At 51.5% G+C, this 20,617-nt stretch overlaps 2 protein-coding genes across 4 annotated transcripts; one reads left to right on the top strand and one right to left on the bottom strand.

Annotated features, from left to right (window-relative positions):
• Window positions 1–440: 440 nt before the first annotated feature.
• On the bottom strand, window positions 441–6,444 carry YBX2 (Y-box binding protein 2). Its single transcript, XM_054575775.1, has 9 exons — window positions 6,168–6,444; window positions 5,468–5,531; window positions 4,061–4,094; window positions 3,088–3,177; window positions 2,227–2,511; window positions 1,940–2,043; window positions 1,411–1,588; window positions 910–993; window positions 441–800 (listed from the first exon to the last, which is right to left on the bottom strand). Exons 1-8 carry the CDS (start codon window positions 6,442–6,444, stop codon window positions 943–945), a joined length of 1,083 nt encoding a protein of 360 aa, XP_054431750.1. The 3' UTR covers window positions 441–800; window positions 910–942.
• Window positions 6,445–15,335: 8,891 nt separating this feature from the next.
• On the top strand, window positions 15,336–20,481 carry EIF5A (eukaryotic translation initiation factor 5A). 3 transcript variants are annotated; one of them, XM_054575754.1, is made up of 6 exons: window positions 15,336–15,430; window positions 17,793–17,978; window positions 19,063–19,167; window positions 19,362–19,493; window positions 19,580–19,653; window positions 19,810–20,481. In XM_054575754.1, the coding sequence occupies exons 1-5, from the start codon at window positions 15,359–15,361 to the stop codon at window positions 19,640–19,642; spliced, it is 558 nt and encodes a 185-aa protein (XP_054431729.1). In that variant the 5' UTR covers window positions 15,336–15,358; the 3' UTR covers window positions 19,643–19,653; window positions 19,810–20,481. The 3 variants fall into 3 exon arrangements, with proteins under 3 accessions (XP_054431729.1, XP_054431730.1, XP_054431731.1); XM_054575755.1 differs by lacking the exon at window positions 15,336–15,430 and adding an exon at window positions 15,475–15,541; XM_054575756.1 differs by lacking the exon at window positions 15,336–15,430 and adding an exon at window positions 15,782–15,936.
• Window positions 20,482–20,617: the final 136 nt, after the last annotated feature.

The following is a 20,617-nucleotide window of genomic DNA, read 5'->3' as shown; positions in this document are numbered from 1 at the left end:
TGGAGGCACTTAAGGATGGGCTCAGGGACAATAACTCCCCCTCCCTCTCTCCCTCCCTTCTCTATCCTGCCTCAGCTCTAGGCTGATGGAGCCTCTGGATGTTGTCACTCATGCCCCCACTTATATTTCTAGTCATTGCTTTTATTAATAGTAAATGCTGGTAAGTTGTAGCTGCAAGTGGCAGACTGTGCTTTCGGCACTTTACAAAACACTCATTCTGCGAGGGGAACATTATCCCCGTTTTACAGATGGGAAAAGCGACTCTCACAGGGATGAAAGCACTTGCTCAGAGCTCCACAGGCAGACACCTGGGGATGGCGTTCACGATCAGGCTCTGCCCACTGCCCCACATTGTCTCCTCCTCCCCAACGTTCCCAGCAAGTTACCAGCAATTCTCTGAACAGAAAAGAGGCAGAGGCCAAGACAACAAGAAAGCCTGTTTTTGGTTTTACTGGAGGCTCAGGTGGCACATGACAGTTCATAAAATGGCTTCAGAGGGAGCGGGTAGAGGGGAAACAAAAAATAAACTGGGGTGGGAAAGAAAAACAACCAGGAGGAGGTAAGAGCTGGCTGGTTCCTTCTCAGCCTGACTTAGGGGAGGGAGTTGATGCCTCCGAACAAAAAGGATGGATCCCTTCCTTCAACCCTTGGTAGGGGAGAGAGAGAAAACAAAAAAAAGGCTGTTGCTTTGGCCCTCCTGAGTCTCATGGAAAAGGGGGAAAAGCCGGTGTTTTGATGTCATGAATTATAGGAAAGGGTGCTGGGTAGGATGCAGGTCAGTTGGAAAAACTGGCAGATACCTGCGAGAGAGAAAGAAATGGACAAGTCATGACTAGTAACGTACCAGGACCCAGTTCCCTGCCCTCTCGGCTCCCCGCCCTGCACCGTCTCCGAGAGCAGCCCACTCACCAGATGGTAGTTCTGGGTGTCCTTGAGTTGGAATCACTCCAGTACGGTGGTGGGGGGGTCCCCACTGTTGATGGCGGCTGAGGTCTAGAGAGAACAGGGTGGTCGGTTGAGACCCTTTTGTTCTGTAGAGTCCCCCAACGTCAACCTTCTCCCACCTTTTCTCTTCCCATTCCTCCCCCAATTCACATGCACAGCGGGTGCTGTGGCCCCGAGCAGAGATGTGAGGCGTCTGTAGGGGTTGACTCGGGATAGACTGTCTCTGCTGGGGCTTCCTGGTGGGTGGGGTGCCTGCCACAGGGGCACCCAGCCGCTTTGGCCCTAGTGTCAGGCTGCGTGAAAGGGGGTGGGGTGGGAACAGGGCCAGGAGATGGGGGAACAGAAGAATAGCGCAACATGGGAAGGGGAAAGGACAAAGAGGGGAGGGGGGGAAGGGAAAAAGAGAAGAAAGGAGAGGGGGAAGTTGGCCACACAGTAGATGGACAGTCCAGCTGAGGTCCTTACCTCCTGGGCTGTGGGTTGCCTGGGTCCAGGGGGCTGCTGCCGTCGCCGCTGGAAGTAGGGGCGGTTTCGTGGGCGCTGGGGCTCAGGCCGGGAACCATCCGAGGGACCTTGGCTGGGCTTGGTCTTGCCATCCCCCCCTTCCGTGGTAGGCTGCTGGGGTGGCCTGGGGCGGAAAGGCCTGGGGAGAGAAGTATGGACACCAAAGCGTGTAGGGAGCCCCATGCAGACTGCTTCCCTCCCTCCCAGGCCCCCCCCAGGAGCGGTGGGCTAGCCAGCTTCCCTGCCCCCAACTCTACCCCGGGAGCCAGGCTTGCAGCCCCAGAGTTCGCTTCCCCAGGGGCCCTGTGCCCTAACCTCTCAGCTCCCCAGCTCCCCTCCCCATCTTCTACGTCACTAGCTTCAGGCTTGTCTGAGAACTTAGCTCTTCCCCTTCCTTTCCTCCTGACCCTGCCTATATCCCTACACTCACCACCCATGTCCAATACTGGACAGCAAAGGGGAAGATGGGGCCCTGGAAAGGAAGTCTTACCTTCGGTATCTGGGCCGGAATCTGGGTGGGGGGACCCGCTCATCTCCCTGCTGTTGGTCCCCCTCCAACGGGGCTGTCTCTTTAGGTTCTACCCCATCAGTGCCCTGGGAACATACAGAGGCCCTGGTGAGCCAGGCTAACAGCAGCTGCCCAGGACCCAGGTGTCCACAGCTCTTCCCAACCCTGGGTTCCACTTCCTCTGGGGACTCTGTGCTCTCCCTTCACCAACTCCCAGTCCTTTCCTAGGACTTGGGTAGCTGGTTCCACATTCCGAGTTCCCCTCCAACCTCTATAGGCTGCTGCTGGTTGGGGGGCCTTGGGCCTCGCACAAAGCGACGTCGGTAGAAGAAGGGTGGTGGGCGCCGTCGTCTGGGCCTCTGCCCGGGGTCTTCAGCTCGCTCCCCTTCGATGCCTGGTTCTGTCCCACCTGACGGAGCCTCTGCCACCATGGGCGGTGGGGCAGCAGGGCGAGGCCGGGGGATGAATCGGCGGAACCTACGTCGATTGGGGGCATAGCGGCTGCCCTTCACTGGCACGCCCCCGGGCCCAGTTACATTAGCAGCTTCTGCACCCTGGAAAAGAGGCGGAGAGAACTTGCTTCAACAACACACACACACATTTCCAAAATAGCTCGAATCATTAGCCTCCTCTTTCCCGTGAAATCCTCCCTTTAGCTTTCTTTGACCCCTCTCACTTCTCCTTTTCACCCTCCCCCAGGGGGGCAATGGCGTGTGTGGACCCTTCTTGGAGGGTCTACCTCTGCAACTTGTTCTTTTGAAATACCTGCTACTGGGCCCTCTTTATCTTAAGACTGGAGGTGGGGGGTGGGGCGTGGATGGAGAAAGGCCTGCCGGCAACTGCGCCTCTTACTAGAGGGCTGACTGAGAGCCTGGGGACAGGGTCCCAAGTGGAGAACAGACATGTGCTTGAACTACAAAGAAACCCAGATATTAATTACTAAGTGATAACAGGAACGTGTTCTTGAGGACCTCCCTTAGAGAAGCCAAAGTGTAAAAAGATGACAACGTCTGCCTGAGAACACAGTCTGGGCTAATGAGCCAGAGGAAGGAGCCGGCCTCAGGAGGGGCAAAGCCTGGGATGACATCCAGGCCACCCTCCCCCTCTCTATCCCACCACAGCCCCCAAACCTTCTCTCCTTCCACGACATCAAACTCCACAGTCTCCCCATCTCCAACGCTGCGCAGAAACTTCCTGGGGTTGTTTCTTTTAATAGCTGTCTGGTTAGGGGAAAGGCCATGAGAAAGGTGAGGACTCGAGTCTCTCTCACCCCTGCAGGGCCCACCACCCAGTGTTATTCTTTTCACCATTTTACTTGTGGGCTAGCGCTGGAAGGTGGAACAAGGAGAAGGTAGTCAGAGTTCATAGGGAAAAAGCAATAAACTAGGGGCCTCAAGAATGATTGTGCAGTCACGGCTGTCTCCAGGACACACTCCCTCCTCCCTTTACCCCTCAGGGACCTCAAAAAGGGAGGCAAGAAACATGAGCTCAGAATCAAAACGCAGAGACCGTCTTAAGTTGCAAAGTGGGTAAAATGTACAGTGCTTCTTACCTCAATCCCACTGAGAGCTCTTTCCACCAAAGCAGTGGTTCTCAAACTGTGGCTGGCATCAGAATCACCTGGAGAGCTTGTTAAAACAGATTTTCAGCCCCTCCCCCAAGCCTGATTGATTCCGTAGGTCTGGAGAGGGGCCTGAGAATTTGGATGTCAGGCAAGGCTGCTGGTGCAGGGACCACACTTGAGAACCACACTTGAGAACCACACTTGAGAACCACACTGCACTCAAGTACCTGAAGCCTGTGTCCTTTCGCTCTGAACAATGCCTGTGATTCATTTCTGTGGTGTTAACAGGTTCCACAAGGTACTGAGTATGCCACACCCAGAGGGCAGCGCATGCATTTCTTAGAGACAACCCAACACAAGTGGGGCCAATGGCAGTAATTCGGGCACCTGATGCAGACAGGGAGGGAAACTATTTCCTGGTGGGCATGCTGTTGTGAGGTCAAAGTTAGAGAAGCATGACCTGTGCTGTGAAGAATTATGGCAAAGGTCTTTGAAGACAGGGTGGGTTCCTCCCCTCAGAAAGCCAACCTAGCTCTTACCTGGTGAACAAAGACATCCTCCTTGGTGTCATTCCTGCAGAACAGGATGCATTGTTAGGGGGTGGCTTTGGTGAGTTACTCACCTCCCCCGAGGGCTCCCTAGCTGCCTAGTCTAGGCTCATCCTCTCCAGCCTTCCGTGGTGGCTTGGAGGTAGACAGGGCCCCCAGAAGCTGGTATGAAGCTGGTATGAAGAGAAGTATACCTAAAACCTCGGTGGAAAATCTGGGCTTCATGAAGAAAGGGTGGAGGTGGAAGACAAATTCACCTTGTAGTCACTGAGCGCTTAGCCCTCTACCACTTAGAACCTGGTAGTGCTGGGTGTAACTATCCCTGGTCAACCGTCTCCTCTTCCCTAACCCCCATCATGTGGAAAATTCCACTCCTTTCCCCTTCCTTCTCATGTCAAGGAGCTAGAAAGTGGGAACTGGGGAAAGGTGCAGAACAAGTTTGAGATGTGGACAATGTGTCAAGAGCTTGCTCTAAACAACCCCCAAACTTTATTCTCAGCCTCAACCAGGAGGTGAAGCTCAGGGGGTTTGGGTGCCTTTCAACACACCAAGGGACCAAGGGTGAGAAAGAAAATAATACTCAATTGTTCTCTATTACTACTTGCCCATTACCCCAGTTTGTCCTAGTGCCCCAATGTGGGGAAGGGGGGAGGTTTTCCTTCAGAACTTCCCAGGGGTCCTCAGTGTCCAGAATTAGAGAAGAGCTCTTCCCTAGAACAAGTATTCTAGCTGTAAAGCACATGGATCTGCACAAAGGTCAGCCTGCTAAGAGGGAACTATAGCCTCCCAGGAGGTCTGGGCTGGGCAAGATGCCCTGGCTGAGGAAGGGCCCATAGGAGAGGGCCTGACTTTGCTCAGAATCTGCCACTAGGGCCCCTCCCAGTGCCCAGAGGGAGTAAGGCTGCCAAAGAGAAGGAAAGCAGCAGCCTCTGGCTGGGCCTGGCTCCTTCCCCAACCCCCACCAGCCTCAGTCCCATCAGGGAGGGGTGGCGGTGTTCAAATGAGCCAATAACTTTCTAAGGAAGATGAGTTATAAGAATGCTATGTGTGCTGCCTGAAAGAGGAAATGAGTGAGGCCCGAAGCTCTGGGGCACAGAGAGCAGGTACATTCTGCTCCAAAGGTGAGGCAAACTTAACCAGAAGGTGAGACAAACAAGCTGGGAGGGTTAGAGCCAGGTTTGCCCACTCCCTAGATCATTAACCCTCTGCTGCCCTTGAAGATGAGGAACATAATCTTGCCCACATTTGTGCCATGATTTAAAGACTTTCAATCAGCGTCAGCTGGAGATTGCAACCATGTGCCTCAGCCGGGGCCGAAACGAGGTTGGGAAGGTGTCCAGTCCCACAGGCCAGTTATGAAGACACCCATTCCACACCCTCCCTGAGTTCCTCAGATACCTGTTGATGAATCCGTAACCATTCCGGACGTTGAACCATTTGACAGTGCCCAGGACCTGGATTGCTGCCAGGCAGAGATGCAGTAGGGACAGTAAGATGAGGGAAGAGATGGAGTTGGACTCAGTTTTAGGAAACTCCAAAATCTAACCTACCTTCCCATTGCCTAGTAGGCCTAACTCCAAATGGAAGCGTCCACACAATGAGGCTCAGGCTTTCAAAATTCTTTCAACTCTAAGACATGTTCCTCATAGCCTACAAATCCAGGCCCTTCACCTAGGATCGCATACTCACCTGGTCCACTAAGCGCAGCCCTCAGGTCATATCTGAGGGGTTTTCTAGCCTTCTTAATATAAGGGTCCCTAGCGCACCTGCTTCCAGGGCTTAGAGATTTACCTGGTACTAACCTGAGTCAGCTAGGCCAAGTCTCCCGCCCCGGGGGCGTGGCCAGACCCTGAGACTTATACTCCACCCGAAGGCCATAGCTGGACACGCTTACCACGCCCTCCAGCCCAGGAAGGCACGTCAGGACTTCCCACCAAAGGAACCCACTATGGTCCACTGCCCCCAGCCCAGCTAGTCCTTTGAGCCAGCGGGACAGGCCCGCCGTCGGCTTTCTGGACCCCGCCAGGCTCCAAGATGCCCTCCCCGCCCCCAGCCTACCCACCCCCTTAGAACCGCCCTGGCACGCGTCCCCCCTCACCCAGCACCGGCTTGTCCGCCTGACTCCGGGCTGAGGGCGCGGGGGTCCCCGAGGCCGCCGTCGCCAGGTTGCCAGGGGTGTGGGGGCCCGGCGCTGATGGGGTCCCAGCAGCTGGGCCCGAGGCGGCTCCGACCCCGCCGCCACCCGCCCCGCCGCCTGCTTTCTGTGGCTCCCCCGCCGGCACCGGTACCACCACCGCCACCACCCCTGCCGCCGTCGCGGGCACCGTGGCCGCGGGGGCCGCTGACGCCACCGCTGCAGCCTCCACCTCGCTCATCCCGCCGGGTCCAGTACCGGCCCCCGCCACCACCTCCTCCTCCGCCGCCACCGCCGCCGCCACCGCCCCAGCCTCTCCCCCCGGCTCGCGAACCCACCACCCCACCAGGTCCTCGCGCCCCGAGGCTCGCCCGCAAGCCGGCAGCCGGCCCTGAACCCAGGCCAATCGCAGCCTGCAGCCTTGGCGCGCGCAGGCCCCGCCTGCTGGCCACAGGCCAATCCTAGCGGAGCAGCCCCCAGACCCGCACGCCCGCCCCGCCTCCCCGGCTTCGCATAGTGGATGAGGCCCTCGCCCACCGCCTCGTAAGTACACCTGGGCCCCGCCCCGAGGCCCTCACGTGACTGTGCACAGCCCCACCCATTGGTCGACAGCTCCTTTCCCCTCCCCCCGCCCCTTTCCACCGGCCGCGGGAAATCAAACGGGCTGGTGGCGCCCCAACGGCCACCTGGCCTCAGCGCGAAGGGCGGGGTGGGGTGGGGTGGGGTGGGCGGCTCCAAGGTTGCCCCTAACGACCTGGGTTGGGGCCGGGCCTCCGCGGTCTCCGTCTGGCCTCGAGCGCACGGACCACCACCCTCGAGACCACCCTGGCTCGCACGCTGCTTGGGTGTGAATGCCATCTCCCAGCCCGCCCCACCCTCTCTCTAGAGGATGCCTGCACAGCTCGGGCTGCCGTATTTGCCTGCCGAACAAGCTGTAAGGCACAGCAGAACGACTTTCCTCGCTCACAGTTGCTTTCACAAGCCGGGGACTCTCACCTTTGTTTTTAAGATAAAATTTACATATAACAAAATGCACAACTCTTCTCTGAATTTTGATAAATGTGTTAATCCAGGTGGTGAGTACCCTAATCAAGGCATTCTTCCCTCGTCCTCTGATGTCTCCCACCTTAGCTTAGTATCAGGGTCCGTCGTGCGGGGAGCTGTGGTCTCCGGTGAGGCAGCGCCTCCCTCGCCCTGGCCCGGAGGCTCCCTCCCTTCTTTCCTCCAGCTAGCCAGACTCAAGGGCTTTGCGCAGGCAGTTTCCTCTGCCTAGACGTTCTTCCTGTGTCTCTCAGGGTGACTTCTTCAAATACCAGCTTACATTATCACTCCTGTTACATCATCCTTTGTTTTTCTCAGGCATTTTTTTTTAAATATGAAAGCATCCTATTTGTCCTTTTGCTTCCTTATTCTATTCCCCCCATCCTCCATATCTCCCCCCCTCCCCCCCCCCCGTCCCCTCCGCAACGATAGACTGTGAACTCCACAGCAGTAAGAGTTCTGACGCCTGGAACTGTGCAAGGATCAACAGAGGCTCTCCTGTTTCTTCAGTAAATGAGTGGTCCCCATTCCACAGATGAGAAGACTGGGGCCTGGTGAGAAGCTTGCCTCAGTTTCTAAGGAGCCCGGGAGGTCCGTCCTTGGAAGCCGCTCTCTCTCTCCCACAATAACGCGGCTCCGCAAGTCGCTCCTCCCGAGGGCTGCCTCCGCGACCCAGAGAGGACGTGGTCGGCTCTGGGCAGCTCGTATTTTTAGCCGAGACAGAGCGCCCGGGGCAGTACACGTGCCCCCACGCGCCGCGCCGCTCCACGTGCGCTTTGCCAGTCTGGTGTCCCCTGCCAGACACCCCTCTCAGCTCTGCAGATACGGCCCAGACCGCAGCCGCTGCCGCCAATCCCGGTCCTGGAGCGCCCTCTCCCGGCCGGTCTTGGGGACCGCCTGCACCTACTTCCTTGCCGCTCTTTGATCGGATGCCCCTCTCACCCCACAGTTTCGAAGTTGAAGATTCTGTTTCCCAGGGTACAATGGACAGAAAAAGAAAAGATAAGAAAACAACTAAATCACAAGGCGAGGCGGTAAAAGATTTAGAAATGACTACCCTCCGTTAGCCTGTTAAGGACCGATTTACCTGTGTCCACCCCTAAGCTCAAGGGATGCCAGAAGCAGGAGACCAAGGCTGGGGAAAGGCAAGCAAGATAGTTCAGAACGTGTCCCCGACAACAAAAGAATCTCATGGAAGGTACGGAAGGAGCTCAGATGTGGACCAAGTTTAACTGTAAGGTTTGCAGGCGAGATGAGAAGAACCTCGTGGGAAGGGTGAGCCATGTTTGTAATAAGATTAGAAATTGACCAGGAGGCCGGGGATGGGGATGCTGCAGGGAAAAGTACTCCCACCAAGGCCTCTGAGTCGTGAAACAACACATATGTACATACAACAGTTACTTACTCTCTGTTCCTGTGGATAAGAATTAGTAGATGCCACAGAGAGATACAATTAATTTCGCTGTTCAGTTGAAGAGTTTGTGCATATAATTTTCTGGTTATTTAAATATTTTTATGGGCTCCAGGCATTCTAGGGAAAAAGGCTTCCTCATTTCTCTGTCACTGTCTTTTCATTTGCTCCTGTCCACCTGAGGTTGTTTCACCTATATTGTGTCCCTGTAACAAAAACAACAAAAAACCCACCCTGCCTCCTTAACTATTGCCCACTAGCAACCTCCATTAATTTAACACCAAACTTCCTAAAATCAGTCTTTACTGTCTCTACTCCCTCATCTTTTTTTCACACCCCACCAACTCAAACCCACTCCACTGAGATAGCTTCAGTAGTGTTCTACAATCCCTCCTCTCTCTCTTTTTTTATTAAATTTTTAAAAGATTTTATTTATTTATTTTTAGAGAAAGGGAGGGAGAAAGAGAGGGAGAGACACGTCAATGTGTGGTTGCCTCTCCAGTGCCCCCAGCTGGGGATCTGGCCCGCAACCCAGGCGTGTGCCCTGACTGGGAATGGAAGTGGGGACCCTTTGGTCTTTGGTTTGCAGGCCAGTGCTCAATCCACTGAGCCACACTAGCCAGGGCTTTTTTGTTAATGTTTTGTTGTTTATGATATTACAGTTGTTACAATCCCTTGAGACATTCAATGGATGGCTTTTTGGTTCTCTTTTGACTCCATCCGAAGAAGTGTTCTTGTGGTGGATTCCATTGCCCAACCTTCCCCTATGTCCTTATACCTCTCCTTTTGTGGCTTCTCCTCCCAACCAGCCTCAATCTTTCCTGGTCTGCCTTCTTCTGCCACCTGCCATCTTGAAGGTCATTTTATCCATTCTCCTGCTTTGGGTGATGGCTGGCTCTAAAATCTGTGTCTCCAGCCCCGAGTCCCCCCCCTCTTTTTTTTTTTAAGATTCTATTTAGTTTTAGAGTGGAAGGGAGGAAGACAGAGAGGGAGAGAAACATCTATGTGCAAGAGAAGCATCGATCGGTTGCCTCTCACACACTCCCAACTGGGGACCCAGCCAGCAACCCAGGCATGTGCCCTGACTGGGAATCGAACCAGCGACCTTTTGGCTTGCAGGCCGGCACTCAGTCCACTGAGTCATGCAAGCCAGCACCTTTCCATCTTCTACAGACTCCCTAGCCAGTTGCTCCACAGGTTTTCTGAAACTTGACAAGCCCACATCTCAGCTCCTTTCATTCCCATCCCACCCGCTCCTTGCTGAGTTATATCACCACATTCCCACAAGGGATCATTCTTTAGTACCCATTCCTCATTTGTAGAACAGTTTCTCCTGGATGCCCAGGCTTAGCACAGCAAGGGTAGAGATTTGTGGTATCAAACTGAAATAATACTTGAAAGATTTAAAAAGTGATATCCCCTATATCCCTTAGCACCAAATACTCCCAGCAACTTTTTCTTCCAACTTTCTTGTTGCAGCTCAAATTGGAATTTACTTCTCCTAATTCCTGCTCTCTTATTTCTGAACTGCTGTAGAGAGAGTGTTCCATACCTACAGCTTCCATCTCCTCTTCTCCCATCTACTCTTTAGCTACTGTTACCTTTGTCTTCCCCTTTCCAGACTCTGCTAGTGCTCTGCCAAATCCTTGATCTTTTTTCCATCCTCTACCTCCTTGTCCTCTCTACCATATCTGATATTACCACCTTCTTCTTGAAACATCCTTCCTTGTTTTTTTAACCTACTGTAACAAAACACCACAGTAAGAGCTAATATTTGTTGAGCATTTTCTATGTTCTAAGCACATTAGATGCCTCAGTCCTTTAGTCCTTACAACAATCCTGGGAAGTGGATACTATGTTAATTATCCCAATTTTTCAGGTAAGGAAACTGAGGTATAGTCAAGTGAAGCAACCAGCTTAAATGTACCCCGCTGTGGAACACGCTAAACTGGGATTCAAATGCAGGTCAGCCTAACACTAGAGCCCAACTTCCAAGTCACCAGCCTCCTTCCACTGGGACTACACTTTTCCATCTTCTTCAATAATGCCTTGACCAAAGCATCCACAAGCCTGCCCAGATCCATCAGACATCCTGATGGGGAATGGCAAGTTCACACAGGATAAGAGCGTGTGATATGAGAAATACTACTGTGACAATATTTGGATAATATAGTGTAACATAGTTTGCCATCTGGCCACAACAATTTACATCATTTCCGTATGCAAAATGCACTCCACCCTCCCCATGAACTCTAGAGTCTCAATCTATACGGCATCAGGACAGTTTTAGACCTCATCCTCCAAATCAGGTCCAAGTGTATATTAGGCTCCCCAGAAGTGGTTTCTCAAGTAGAATTCCTCTTGATTTGAAGACTACTCTTATTACATATATGGACCTTCTAAAACAAAACAGTAATTACTAGGTGTCTTATGTATCCTTCGTTGCCAAACTGATGCATAAACAATCTGAACTTTCATCTCCCTGTAGAAGAGCCTACAGTGCAGGGTTGATACCCAACTAATGTTTCTTTCTTTAAAAAATTTTTATTTATTGATTTTTAGATAGAGAGAGGAAGGGAGAGAAAGAGAAACACTGATTTGTTCTACTTATTTATGCATTCATTGGTTGTTTCTTGTGTGTGCCCTTACTGGGGATCAAACCCACAACCTTAGCATATGGGGATGATGCTGTAATCAACTGAGCTACCTGGCCAGGGCCCAGCTAATGTTTCTTTATCTCTTTCCCACAGAACTCCCAGACCCTTCCTCATCCTGTTGAGAGCTGATCCTTCAGAAATCCTCAGTTCTGGTGTCTACTGCCAAAAGATCTGCCAAGCTTCCAGGCTGGGTTTGGCCCCATTGTGGTGCTCACTCAAACCCTCATTCTCTGCTGTGCTGCATCACACTTCTCTGCAACTGCCTGGCTACTTCTGAATTTCCCCAATTGACTATATGGCCTGGCACAGAGCAAGCCTTCTGTGACCACCTGGAGTGAATGAATGAGCAAATGAATCATCGCATTCAATATTCTATAGTCATTTGTGATTGGCTTATTGAATTTTCTTCCTCTATGAGCTGGGTCTATAGTCTGTCCCCAGGCTTAGTCCTACTCACTTGGTCCAGTTTCTAAGAAACTGTCTGACTTCTCTCTAGCACCAAGCTTGAGCAAGTCCTCTGGGAATGGAGGGTAGAAAGGACTTTTGGATAAGGTTTTTCCTCTAGGATAAGGAGTCTCATTCTTCTTCACTCACACCTTTTTTTTTTTTTTTTTTTAAATCTTCCAAAGAAACAAGGTCAAAATCACAAAGATCCCTCAGGCATCCTCAGGATGGTCCTCTTCCTCTCCAGTTGACTCCCATTTATAAACACATCATTCACTGGTGGTAGATAGGTACTGGCCTAAGCACACAGGCCAACATTGGATATTTATTATCTGATAATTCCCTCCACCTCACCAACCCAACTATGGGGCACAGATCATACTGTTAAGCTAACTCCTTATATCCCAAATATCTGCTACTTAGACTCAGTAAATATTAACTGAATGAATGGATGAGTGAGTCTAGATTTCTGCTATGGTCCCAGCAGCTGGGTGCCTTGAGAGCAGGTTCAAGACCCCCCTTCCCCAAAGGATTACCTATTTGCTTATTCTCAAGGTCCACTTGATATGTTTGACTTTTATGCAAGCCCTTGAGGGTGGAAGGAAGAATAGCCCCTGTCTAGGTCCCTGAGATAAGGATCAATTCACTGTGAAATATTTCTACCACAGAGAACTCCCGCCTCAACCCCAACCTCTGCCAGTTCTTTTTCTACCTGGGAATTCTTTCCATCAAATGACTTAATTTACCTTCATATGCAACACAGAAACAGTTCACTATGATCTCAGATGTATTTATTTTAAAGGCATAGAAAAAGTTTGGAGGAAAATACAGTTAAACATTAATAGCAGCTACCTCTGGGTGTTGAGTTTATGGTTAATTTTTAAATGTTTTTTGAAAATTTTCTACAATGGACTCCTATTTTCATAATAAAGAAACTTTGGCAGAGTGTTTTTAAACATGTAAAACCATTCTTCTCAATACAACTGGAGCCCTTTCCCTTCCAGGTGAGGGACTATTTGTACAAGTACAAAAAAAAAAAAAATAGCTGGTTTGTCTTCACCCCCATTCTTCCCGACCTTCCTGAGCCCAGCTTTGCTCTGAGACTAATGTGCTCCTCCCATCCAACTCTGAGCTTGAATCTCAGAATCGCAGAATCTTAAGAGGATTTCCCAGTTCCTGTATGACTGCATTTACCTTCAGGAATGGCTTCATCAACATGTTATATCTTTTAGTCATACGGACGGAAGGCACTTTTGACCTACCCTTTGACTTCATCTTCCTCATTAATTAACCACCAAGTCCCATCAGTTAGCTCTCCAAAATGTCTTTGGTACTCATCTTTTCCTCCCAGCCACTACCACTGCCTTGATCCAGGTTTTCATTCTTTGCTTGAGCTACTGTCAGATGCTCTTCACTGGTCTCTTGCATCCGGTCCAGCTCCAATCCCCCCACCTCAAATATAATTACTTTTTAGAGTAGTTTTATGCTCACAACAAAAGGCATACAAGACCTGTCCCAGAAAGTATCCAGCCATGTACTATGAATAGAGACATTTATTGAAGAAGATACAAGATACAAGAAATGTTGTACATAGGACAATGATAGCTCACTCCCCTTCAAAGTAGGCACCTTGGGACCTCACATAGTTCTGCCAGTGCATCTTCCAGTGTTCAAAGCACTCTGCAAAATCCTTTGTTAGAATTGCCATCAGTTGCCCTGTTGTATTTTTCTGAATCTCACCAATGGCTTGATATCTCTTCCCTTTCAAAGGTGATTTTAGTTTTGGGAAGAGCCAGAAGTTGCAGGGTGCCAAATCTGGTTCACTGGTAGCAGTCTGAATCAAGTCATTAGCAACTGCAGCATGATGTTCCTTCTGCTCTGGTAGTGGAAGACACAGAACGAATTTCGCCACAACGCATTTCATGCTAAGATCCTGTGTCAAAATCTTGGACACAGTAGTTCTTGGAATCCCCAGATCAGCTTCTAGTTCTCGTATTGTCAGTCACCAATCTTTGTTGATTGCAACCCGTACACATTCAACATTCTCAGGTGTTTTGCTTGTTTGAACTGGGTCACTTTCGACAGATTCTCAACCATCTTTGAAATGTTTGCACCACGTGTTTATTTGCGCTGCAGTCACTGCATTGTCCCCAGAAGCCTTTTGAATCACCCAAATAGTTTCTGAGGAATGTTCAAGCTTAATGCAAAATTTGATGCAGATTAGTTGCTCTACTTGCTCAGTCATTTTGAATGCAACAGCAACAAGGTACCCATACCCACTCAGCAGGGCCTACCACCCCAACTGATTAGTACAGTAAAGTCATTATTGTTCACCCATGCATATTCCAATCCACTGTCCTTGGCTGCCAGGTTACATTGATGTCTCGCAAACCATTCTCATTATATTAACAATGGCTAGACTTTTCCCGGACAGACCTCGTATATATTTCCCATATACCTCCTGCCCCACACATGCACAGCCCCCACCATTATCATCATCTTAACTTTTTTTGGTAAAGATTTTATTTTAGAGGGGAAAGGAGGGAGAAAGGGAGAGAAACATGGTGTGTGAGAGAAGAGTGATCAGTTGCTTCTCTAGAGCCCGCAACTAAGGACCTGGCTCCCAACCCAGGCATGTGCCATGACTAGGAATTGAACTGGCAACCTTTCTGTCTGCAGGCAGGCATTCAACCCACTGAGCCATACCAGCCAGCGCATCACTATTTTAACTTTTAAATGATGCACCCAGAAAGCTTTGTTTTACAAGGGCAGAAATGTCAGAAAATTGAGTGGAATGGGCTGGGGGGGTGTGTGTGACAGCTTAATGTGCTACATTAATGTATTAATCCACGCTTATATTTGCAGTTCACATCAATCATGTCTCAGGAGTCTTAAGAACCCAATTCGGGGTTTTGGATGCTAAGCCCAAATACTTAGTTGCTCGTTTTTGTTACCCAGCACTGTTATTGTTCACCAAGCTGACTGAAGCAAACAAGATAGCCGTGCAAGTAGTGCTGGAGACCTAGGAGCTGGAAGGAGACTAGAAATTTCAGGAAAAGCAGCAGCTCTCTTCCTTAGAACGAGGGCCAGGGACATGCATTCCAAAAGATGGCTTGTTTCCAGCTTCATGGTCATCTTCTATCATTTAACATACCATTCTTATAATTTTTCCTAAGGATACTCCAAAATTGTTTTGGAGACCGCAGAGAACAGCTGAGAAAAAAGAAATGAGTCGTCTCTTTATTCAGAAGTAGAATAGCCTCCATGGGAGCTATAAGGACCAAAGCCGACCAGGGTTTAAACAAGATGGTGGCTAGACAGCAGCGCTCTATCTTTTCGAATGAAACTCTATGGCAGAATAGAGCCGTACGGTTTAGAGAACTGAAGCCGAGTTGGGTGATAATCCAACCACCGGAAGACAAGCGGAGGCGATTCTCGTGCGCATGTGTGTAACCGGAGGCCGCGGGGTGGGGGGGGTTAGGGGGCGGGGGAAATGGGGGCTGGGTTTTGAGACAAGGGGCCCACCCCACAGCGCAAGTTTTCTGAAACGTGTGAGTCGTTTAAGTCGAGTTTAAGCCAAGGTGGGGCGTTTCCTACGACGCATGCGTCCTAGTCGAGACGGGCGCTACAGTGGCGTGGTCTTTTCAACGTCCTGCGTACCGACGACATCTGAGGTAAAAGGGGTGGTCAAGATTCCCAGTACGCATGCGCCTTGAGGTCGAGGCGTTTCCTTCAGAGGGTGCGGAGTCTAGGGCTCCTTATTGCGCAGGCGCAAGGACTGTCCGGTAGGACTAGTGGTCTGTCACGGGGAGGGAAGAGGAGGTTAAAGGGATTAAAAAACCGGGTGCGCCTGCGCTTTGCATACCGGTGGGCCGAACTCCGGCTTTGTGAGGGGGCGGGGTCACGTATACGCGTCATTGGATGGGTAGGTGGGAGGGAGGGTGGAGCTCGGAGAGGGTCTGTGCGCTTGCGCAGTGCGGGGGTGGTGGGCGGAGGAGCTAGATAGCACGCTTGCGCGGCTGTCACAGGGCTGCTTGGTTGGTCAGTGGGGAGTCGGCGCCTGCGTACTAAGACCCGTGTGCAGCAGCGGCGGCGGCGGCGGCGGCGGCGGCAGCGGGCTCAGAGGCAGCGGTTGGGCTCGCGGCGAACGGACGGCGTCGAGTCATTGCGTTCGCGCGAGGTGAGAGCGGGAAGGACGCGCGTGCGCGGAACCCTGGCTTGAGCCTGGGAATAGAGATGGGACTGCGCGGGGGTCGGGGAGGGGACAGAAGGGAGCGGCGGTGGCTGCCGCACGGGATTCTGTCGGCGAGCGGCGCGAGGTGCGGAAAGGCGCGGGCGCGCGCCCGGCTTAGCGCGCGGGGTGACGGTTAGGGCCTGCCGGGTGACGTTGGAGCTACGCAGGGTGGGGGACGGCGAGCCGCGAGGCCACCACGCGGGAGAGGCCGCCGGGCGGCCACGCCGGGGCGAGGGCCGGGGGTCAGATCGGCCCGCCGGGGCAAGGGTACCTGGGCCGTTGAGAACCAGGCGCCGTGCGGCCACGTGAGGTGGGGGAGGGGGCTATTTGGTGAGAGGGCATTTGGGGGGGGGACTGGCTGCCGGCGGGGGGAGGGGAGGCGGCGTGGCTCCGGCCTGGCGCGGCCTTTGAGGAGGGGGCAGCGGTAACACCGGAAGTGACCCCCACGGGAGGCTGCCCTTGGGGTCGGAGGCCGCATGGCCGAACGTGGACTGGGCCCGCAAGGCAGCGTGGGGACCCCTCCCCCCAGTTCCCGGCCACCGGAAGCCCCGGGCGGCCACATGTTGGGCGGGAACCGGCAGCCCTCTGCGCGGAGAGTAGGTCCACGCGGGCGCCTAAGGGAACTTGGAAATTTGAGGAGTGGGAGAAGCCTGGGACCTGGATCGTGATCACCCGAAAGAACCCGCTGTCGGCATATGTTAGCGCTCTCCCACCTCATGGGCCCCTGGAGCTTTACCCCAAAACCTCAGGTGAAGTGAGGGTGCCAGCCAGGTGTAAGTGGCACCGTTCCTTGCTGGAAAGCCAGAGAAATGGGGAAACCGAGGGCGATTGGATGGGAGCCCAACTCACTTAAAGTCCTTGGCAGATGAGTTCCCCGCTGTCATAGGTGCTCTAAACCTTGTCGTCATCCTCGATGTGCATGTTTTGGGAGTTTCTAGTTTTAGAGTCCTTAATTTTGACTAGCCTAGTGTAAGTTGTACTATTCACTACCACCAGTCTTTTGCTTTCGTTTTATTATCATTCACCATTTCTCGCTCCCCCACTCTATACTGACTTACAGGTCTGAAAAGCCGACAGGACCGGTGCATCTTGGGAAAGGTGGGAGGGCCCTCGAAGAGAGACAGGGTTCCTGGGTTTCCTTTGGGAAACGAGATCGAGGTGTTTGGCAGGGGGGTCAGTTAGAATACAACTTTACTTTCTGCCCCTTGGCTGCATCTGCAAATGCATGTTACGGAGGCGGGAATCCCCCAAAGAGGCCTTGTGGTTTCCTGTACCGAGGACTGGCTCGTGTGTGGATAGGGTGGGGGGGTGTAACAGAGACGGGTGGGGCCCTGTCCTCTGGTATCCACCCTCCCTTCTCCCCTCCACATTAGCCCCGCCCTTTTGCTGGCTCATAGCTGCTCACCTAATTATAGCCCTGGTTATGTGTGGGATAAAGGGGTGGTTGGTTTCAGTGGCAAGTAACACCTGAGTCCTCCCCCTCCCAGGGATTAGGTCTTTGCCCATCTCAGAGATTTGTCCTCCTAATGCCCCAAGTCTTCCTTTCCCAAGCCTTGTTGAGCTTCTATTGGGGTAGAGATTCAGCTTATTCTTCCCACAATGTGCATATCAGTTCTCAAGTAGTTGTGATCCCAGTCAATACTTGGTCTAAGAATTTTGACGTTCTTTTAATTTTAGGAGGGTAATGGAATAAACAGCTGGGAAGAAAATGAGGCACTGTTTCCAGAAGATTGGTAAAAATTGGAGACTTAACCTCCATCCTTACTGACCCCAGTTTTTGTTTTGTTTTTTCTCAACTCCAGTTGGAATCAAAGCCTCTTAAAATGGCAGATGATTTGGACTTCGAGACAGGAGATGCAGGGGCCTCTGCCACCTTCCCAATGCAGTGCTCAGCATTACGTAAGAATGGCTTTGTGGTGCTCAAAGGACGGCCATGTAAGATTGTGGAGATGTCCACCTCCAAGACTGGCAAGCACGGCCACGCCAAGGTTAGAATTTCACCTCTTCACATTCTTGCCTTTCCCATACATCCCATGTCCATGTGGCTCTTAGCAGTAAGCTGTCATCAGTCCTAGCCCCTTTTTTTTCCTCTTTTACCTACATCCTATTCCTTGTGTTCATCACTCAGCCCTGGATATTTTTCCTATTTTGCCTGCTCAAGGACTTGAGCCTCTTCCACCATCATTCTCTAGTGACCCCTCTTCCTCTCTTTGTGTGAGTCTCTTAACTTCTCTTCGTGGTCCTTCATGCTCTGCCTATTCAAGGATATCCATCCGTCCTTATTCCTGGCTTTTACTCCCCCCGGCCCCCCTTAAATCTTTGTAAGCGATCTTTGTTTCTATCACTTTGGTCAGGGTTTCTCCAATCCTATGATGGAATGCAGCCTTTCCTGTAGCTCTGAACTTCCAAAGCACCAAGCTGCCACCTCCCCTTGAGTTCCCAGAGCCTCATTGCTTTTTTGGGTCCCAGTGTTCTTGCCGAGTGCTTTCCTTGGCACTTCAGACTTTTCTTCCTCAAAAGTTTAACCTGGTTCATCCTTGTTGTATTTCTTGTGATTTTGTTACCTAATTGGGGTTTTGTTTTGTTGTTTTTTTTTTTAATCTTCTGTTGACTTGGCATTCATCCTGGGTTACCCACTAATGTCCTAGATCCTTCTGTTTTTTCTGATCTCCCATTGGTTTAATTCATTCTGATCTTCCCCGAGTCACTTTTTCTTTCACCCCTCTTCCTTCCTTAGTCCTTTGTTTTTTCAGCTCTTTATCTTCAACCTTCATTATTTTCCGAGTTCTTAGCCTTTTGTCAGTTACATGATAGATGGGGGTAATGGACTGCTCCAAGCCTGGCCTACAGTTTCCCTTGCGCTGACAACCCAGTCTCAGGGGTGGTCTTTTCACCTCAGGTTCTTTTTGGAGGCTTCGGTGTTTGACTTTATGGTTCATTCCCAACTTCTCTGAACAGGCTCAAACAACCTAGTCTGATTTCCCTCATCAGCCAGGGACACCATGAGCTTCTTTCTATCTCTTCCACCTTAGAGTTTGGTTGGTTTCTCTTTAATGTGATGCACATGTACAGGTCCACCTGGTTGGTATTGACATCTTCACTGGGAAGAAATATGAAGATATCTGCCCATCAACTCATAATATGGATGTCCCAAACATCAAAAGGAATGATTTCCAGGTATGTAGAGGGCCTTGGTGTATATGGGTTAGTGGATGGGGGTGGGGATACAAATTAACCAGAAGAGCTTGTGCTGGGAGAGAAAGGAAGTAGGAGAAGGGGGTATTTGGTATTAGCAATTTGCTACCCCATTTTGTCTATCAGACCCTTTCCTTTATCCTCAACCTTCAGCTTCATTCCCTATCTGCCCCCAGCTGATCGGCATCCAGGATGGGTATCTATCACTGCTCCAGGACAGTGGGGAGGTGCGAGAGGACCTTCGTCTGCCTGAGGGAGATCTTGGCAAGGAGATTGAGCAGAAATATGACTGTGGAGAGGAGATCCTGGTATGGTGCCTCATCCCTTTGTGTCCAGCCTTACTTTGTGTTTCATTTCTGAGCTCAGATTTCTGACTCCTCCTTGTTCCTCACAGATTACAGTGCTCTCTGCCATGACAGAGGAGGCAGCTGTTGCAATCAAGGCCATGGCAAAATAACTGGCTCCCATGTGAGTGTGACAAACTACCCCCCAGGCCCTCCTCACATGCGTTGTGGTTGCTATTGAGTCTGAGTTGTTCCAGACTTCCTGGTCCTAGCACAGTCCTCACCCCTCTTCCTGTTGAAGGTATTATCCTGTCTTACCTGGTTTCTCTCTCCTACCCAGGATGGCAGTGGTGGCAGCAGTGATCCTCGAGCCTGCAGAGGCCCCCTCCCCCAGCCTGGCCCAGCTCTGGCAGGGCCCTTGGCTGGACTCCTACACAATTTATTTGACGTTTTATTTTGGTTTCCCCCACCCCCTCATTCTGTCGGGGAGCCCTGCCCTTCATCCTGTTCCCTTGGCCAGGAGTGAGCAAGCCATGGCCTTGGTGAAGCTGCCCTCCTCTTCTCCCATGGAAACTACAGCCCTGGTGGGGGAGTGGGGGTGGGTGCTGCTTGTGGTTTAGGGTTTTTTGGGATTTTTTTGTTTTTGTTTTTTTGTTTTTTTGTTTTTGTTTTTTTTTTAAATTCATTCTGGAATCAGAAAGCTGTGGATTTCTGGCAACCAGTCCTTGTGCCCTGCCCCCTCCACTTGTCCCTGGTCTTGGTCCCTGTTCCTATAGCCCTTTACCCCAAGCACCATCTCCACAGACTGGGGACCAGCCCCCTCCCCATGCCTAAGTCTCTTCCCCAAATTCCTTTAGCAGGAGAGGGAAGAGGAGGAGAGAGAAGGGAACCTGCCCCCTCCTCAGGCATCTGGGAGGGCCCTGCCCCCATGGGCTTCACCCTTTCCTGTGGGCTCTCTCCCCGACACATTTGTTAAAATCAAACCTGAATAAAACTACAAGTTTAATATGAAGCCCCAACTTGGCTACTTTGAATAAAAGGCATTTGCAGGAAGGAAACTTGGGGACCAAAAATACAGATTGAACTGTGACACTGAGTTCATTACAACCAACCCACTGTCCCACTGTGACTTGCCGTGGACCAGCCAG

The sequence above is a fragment of the Pteronotus mesoamericanus genome, unplaced genomic scaffold, assembly GCF_021234165.1.
Source record: "Pteronotus mesoamericanus isolate MK-2021 breed Mesoamerican mustached bat unplaced genomic scaffold, CSHL_Meso_final contig_317, whole genome shotgun sequence".
Taxonomy (NCBI): domain Eukaryota; kingdom Metazoa; phylum Chordata; class Mammalia; order Chiroptera; family Mormoopidae; genus Pteronotus; species Pteronotus mesoamericanus.
Note: the sequence above shows the minus strand (reverse complement) of the source record. Positions and strands in the feature narration are given on the sequence as shown.

Excerpts from the sequence above, each read along its gene's own strand:
- YBX2 (XM_054575775.1), bottom strand. The coding sequence starts at position 6,444 with ATGAGCGAGGTGGAGGCTGCAGCGGTGGCGTCAGCGGCCCCCGCGGCC. Across the intron at positions 5,532-6,167 it reads GGCGGACAAGCCGGTGCTGG|CAATCCAGGTCCTGGGCACT; the intron begins GTGAGGGGGGAC and ends TCTGCCTGGCAG. Across the intron at positions 2,044-2,226 it reads ACCAGCAGCAGCCTATAGAG|GGCACTGATGGGGTAGAACC; the intron begins GTTGGAGGGGAA and ends GTATGTTCCCAG.
- EIF5A (XM_054575754.1), top strand. The coding sequence starts at position 15,359 with ATGCGTCCTAGTCGAGACGGGCGCTACAGTGGCGTGGTCTTTTCAACG. Across the intron at positions 15,431-17,792 it reads GCGTACCGACGACATCTGAG|TTGGAATCAAAGCCTCTTAA; the intron begins GTAAAAGGGGTG and ends TCTCAACTCCAG. Across the intron at positions 17,979-19,062 it reads GCAAGCACGGCCACGCCAAG|GTCCACCTGGTTGGTATTGA; the intron begins GTTAGAATTTCA and ends GCACATGTACAG.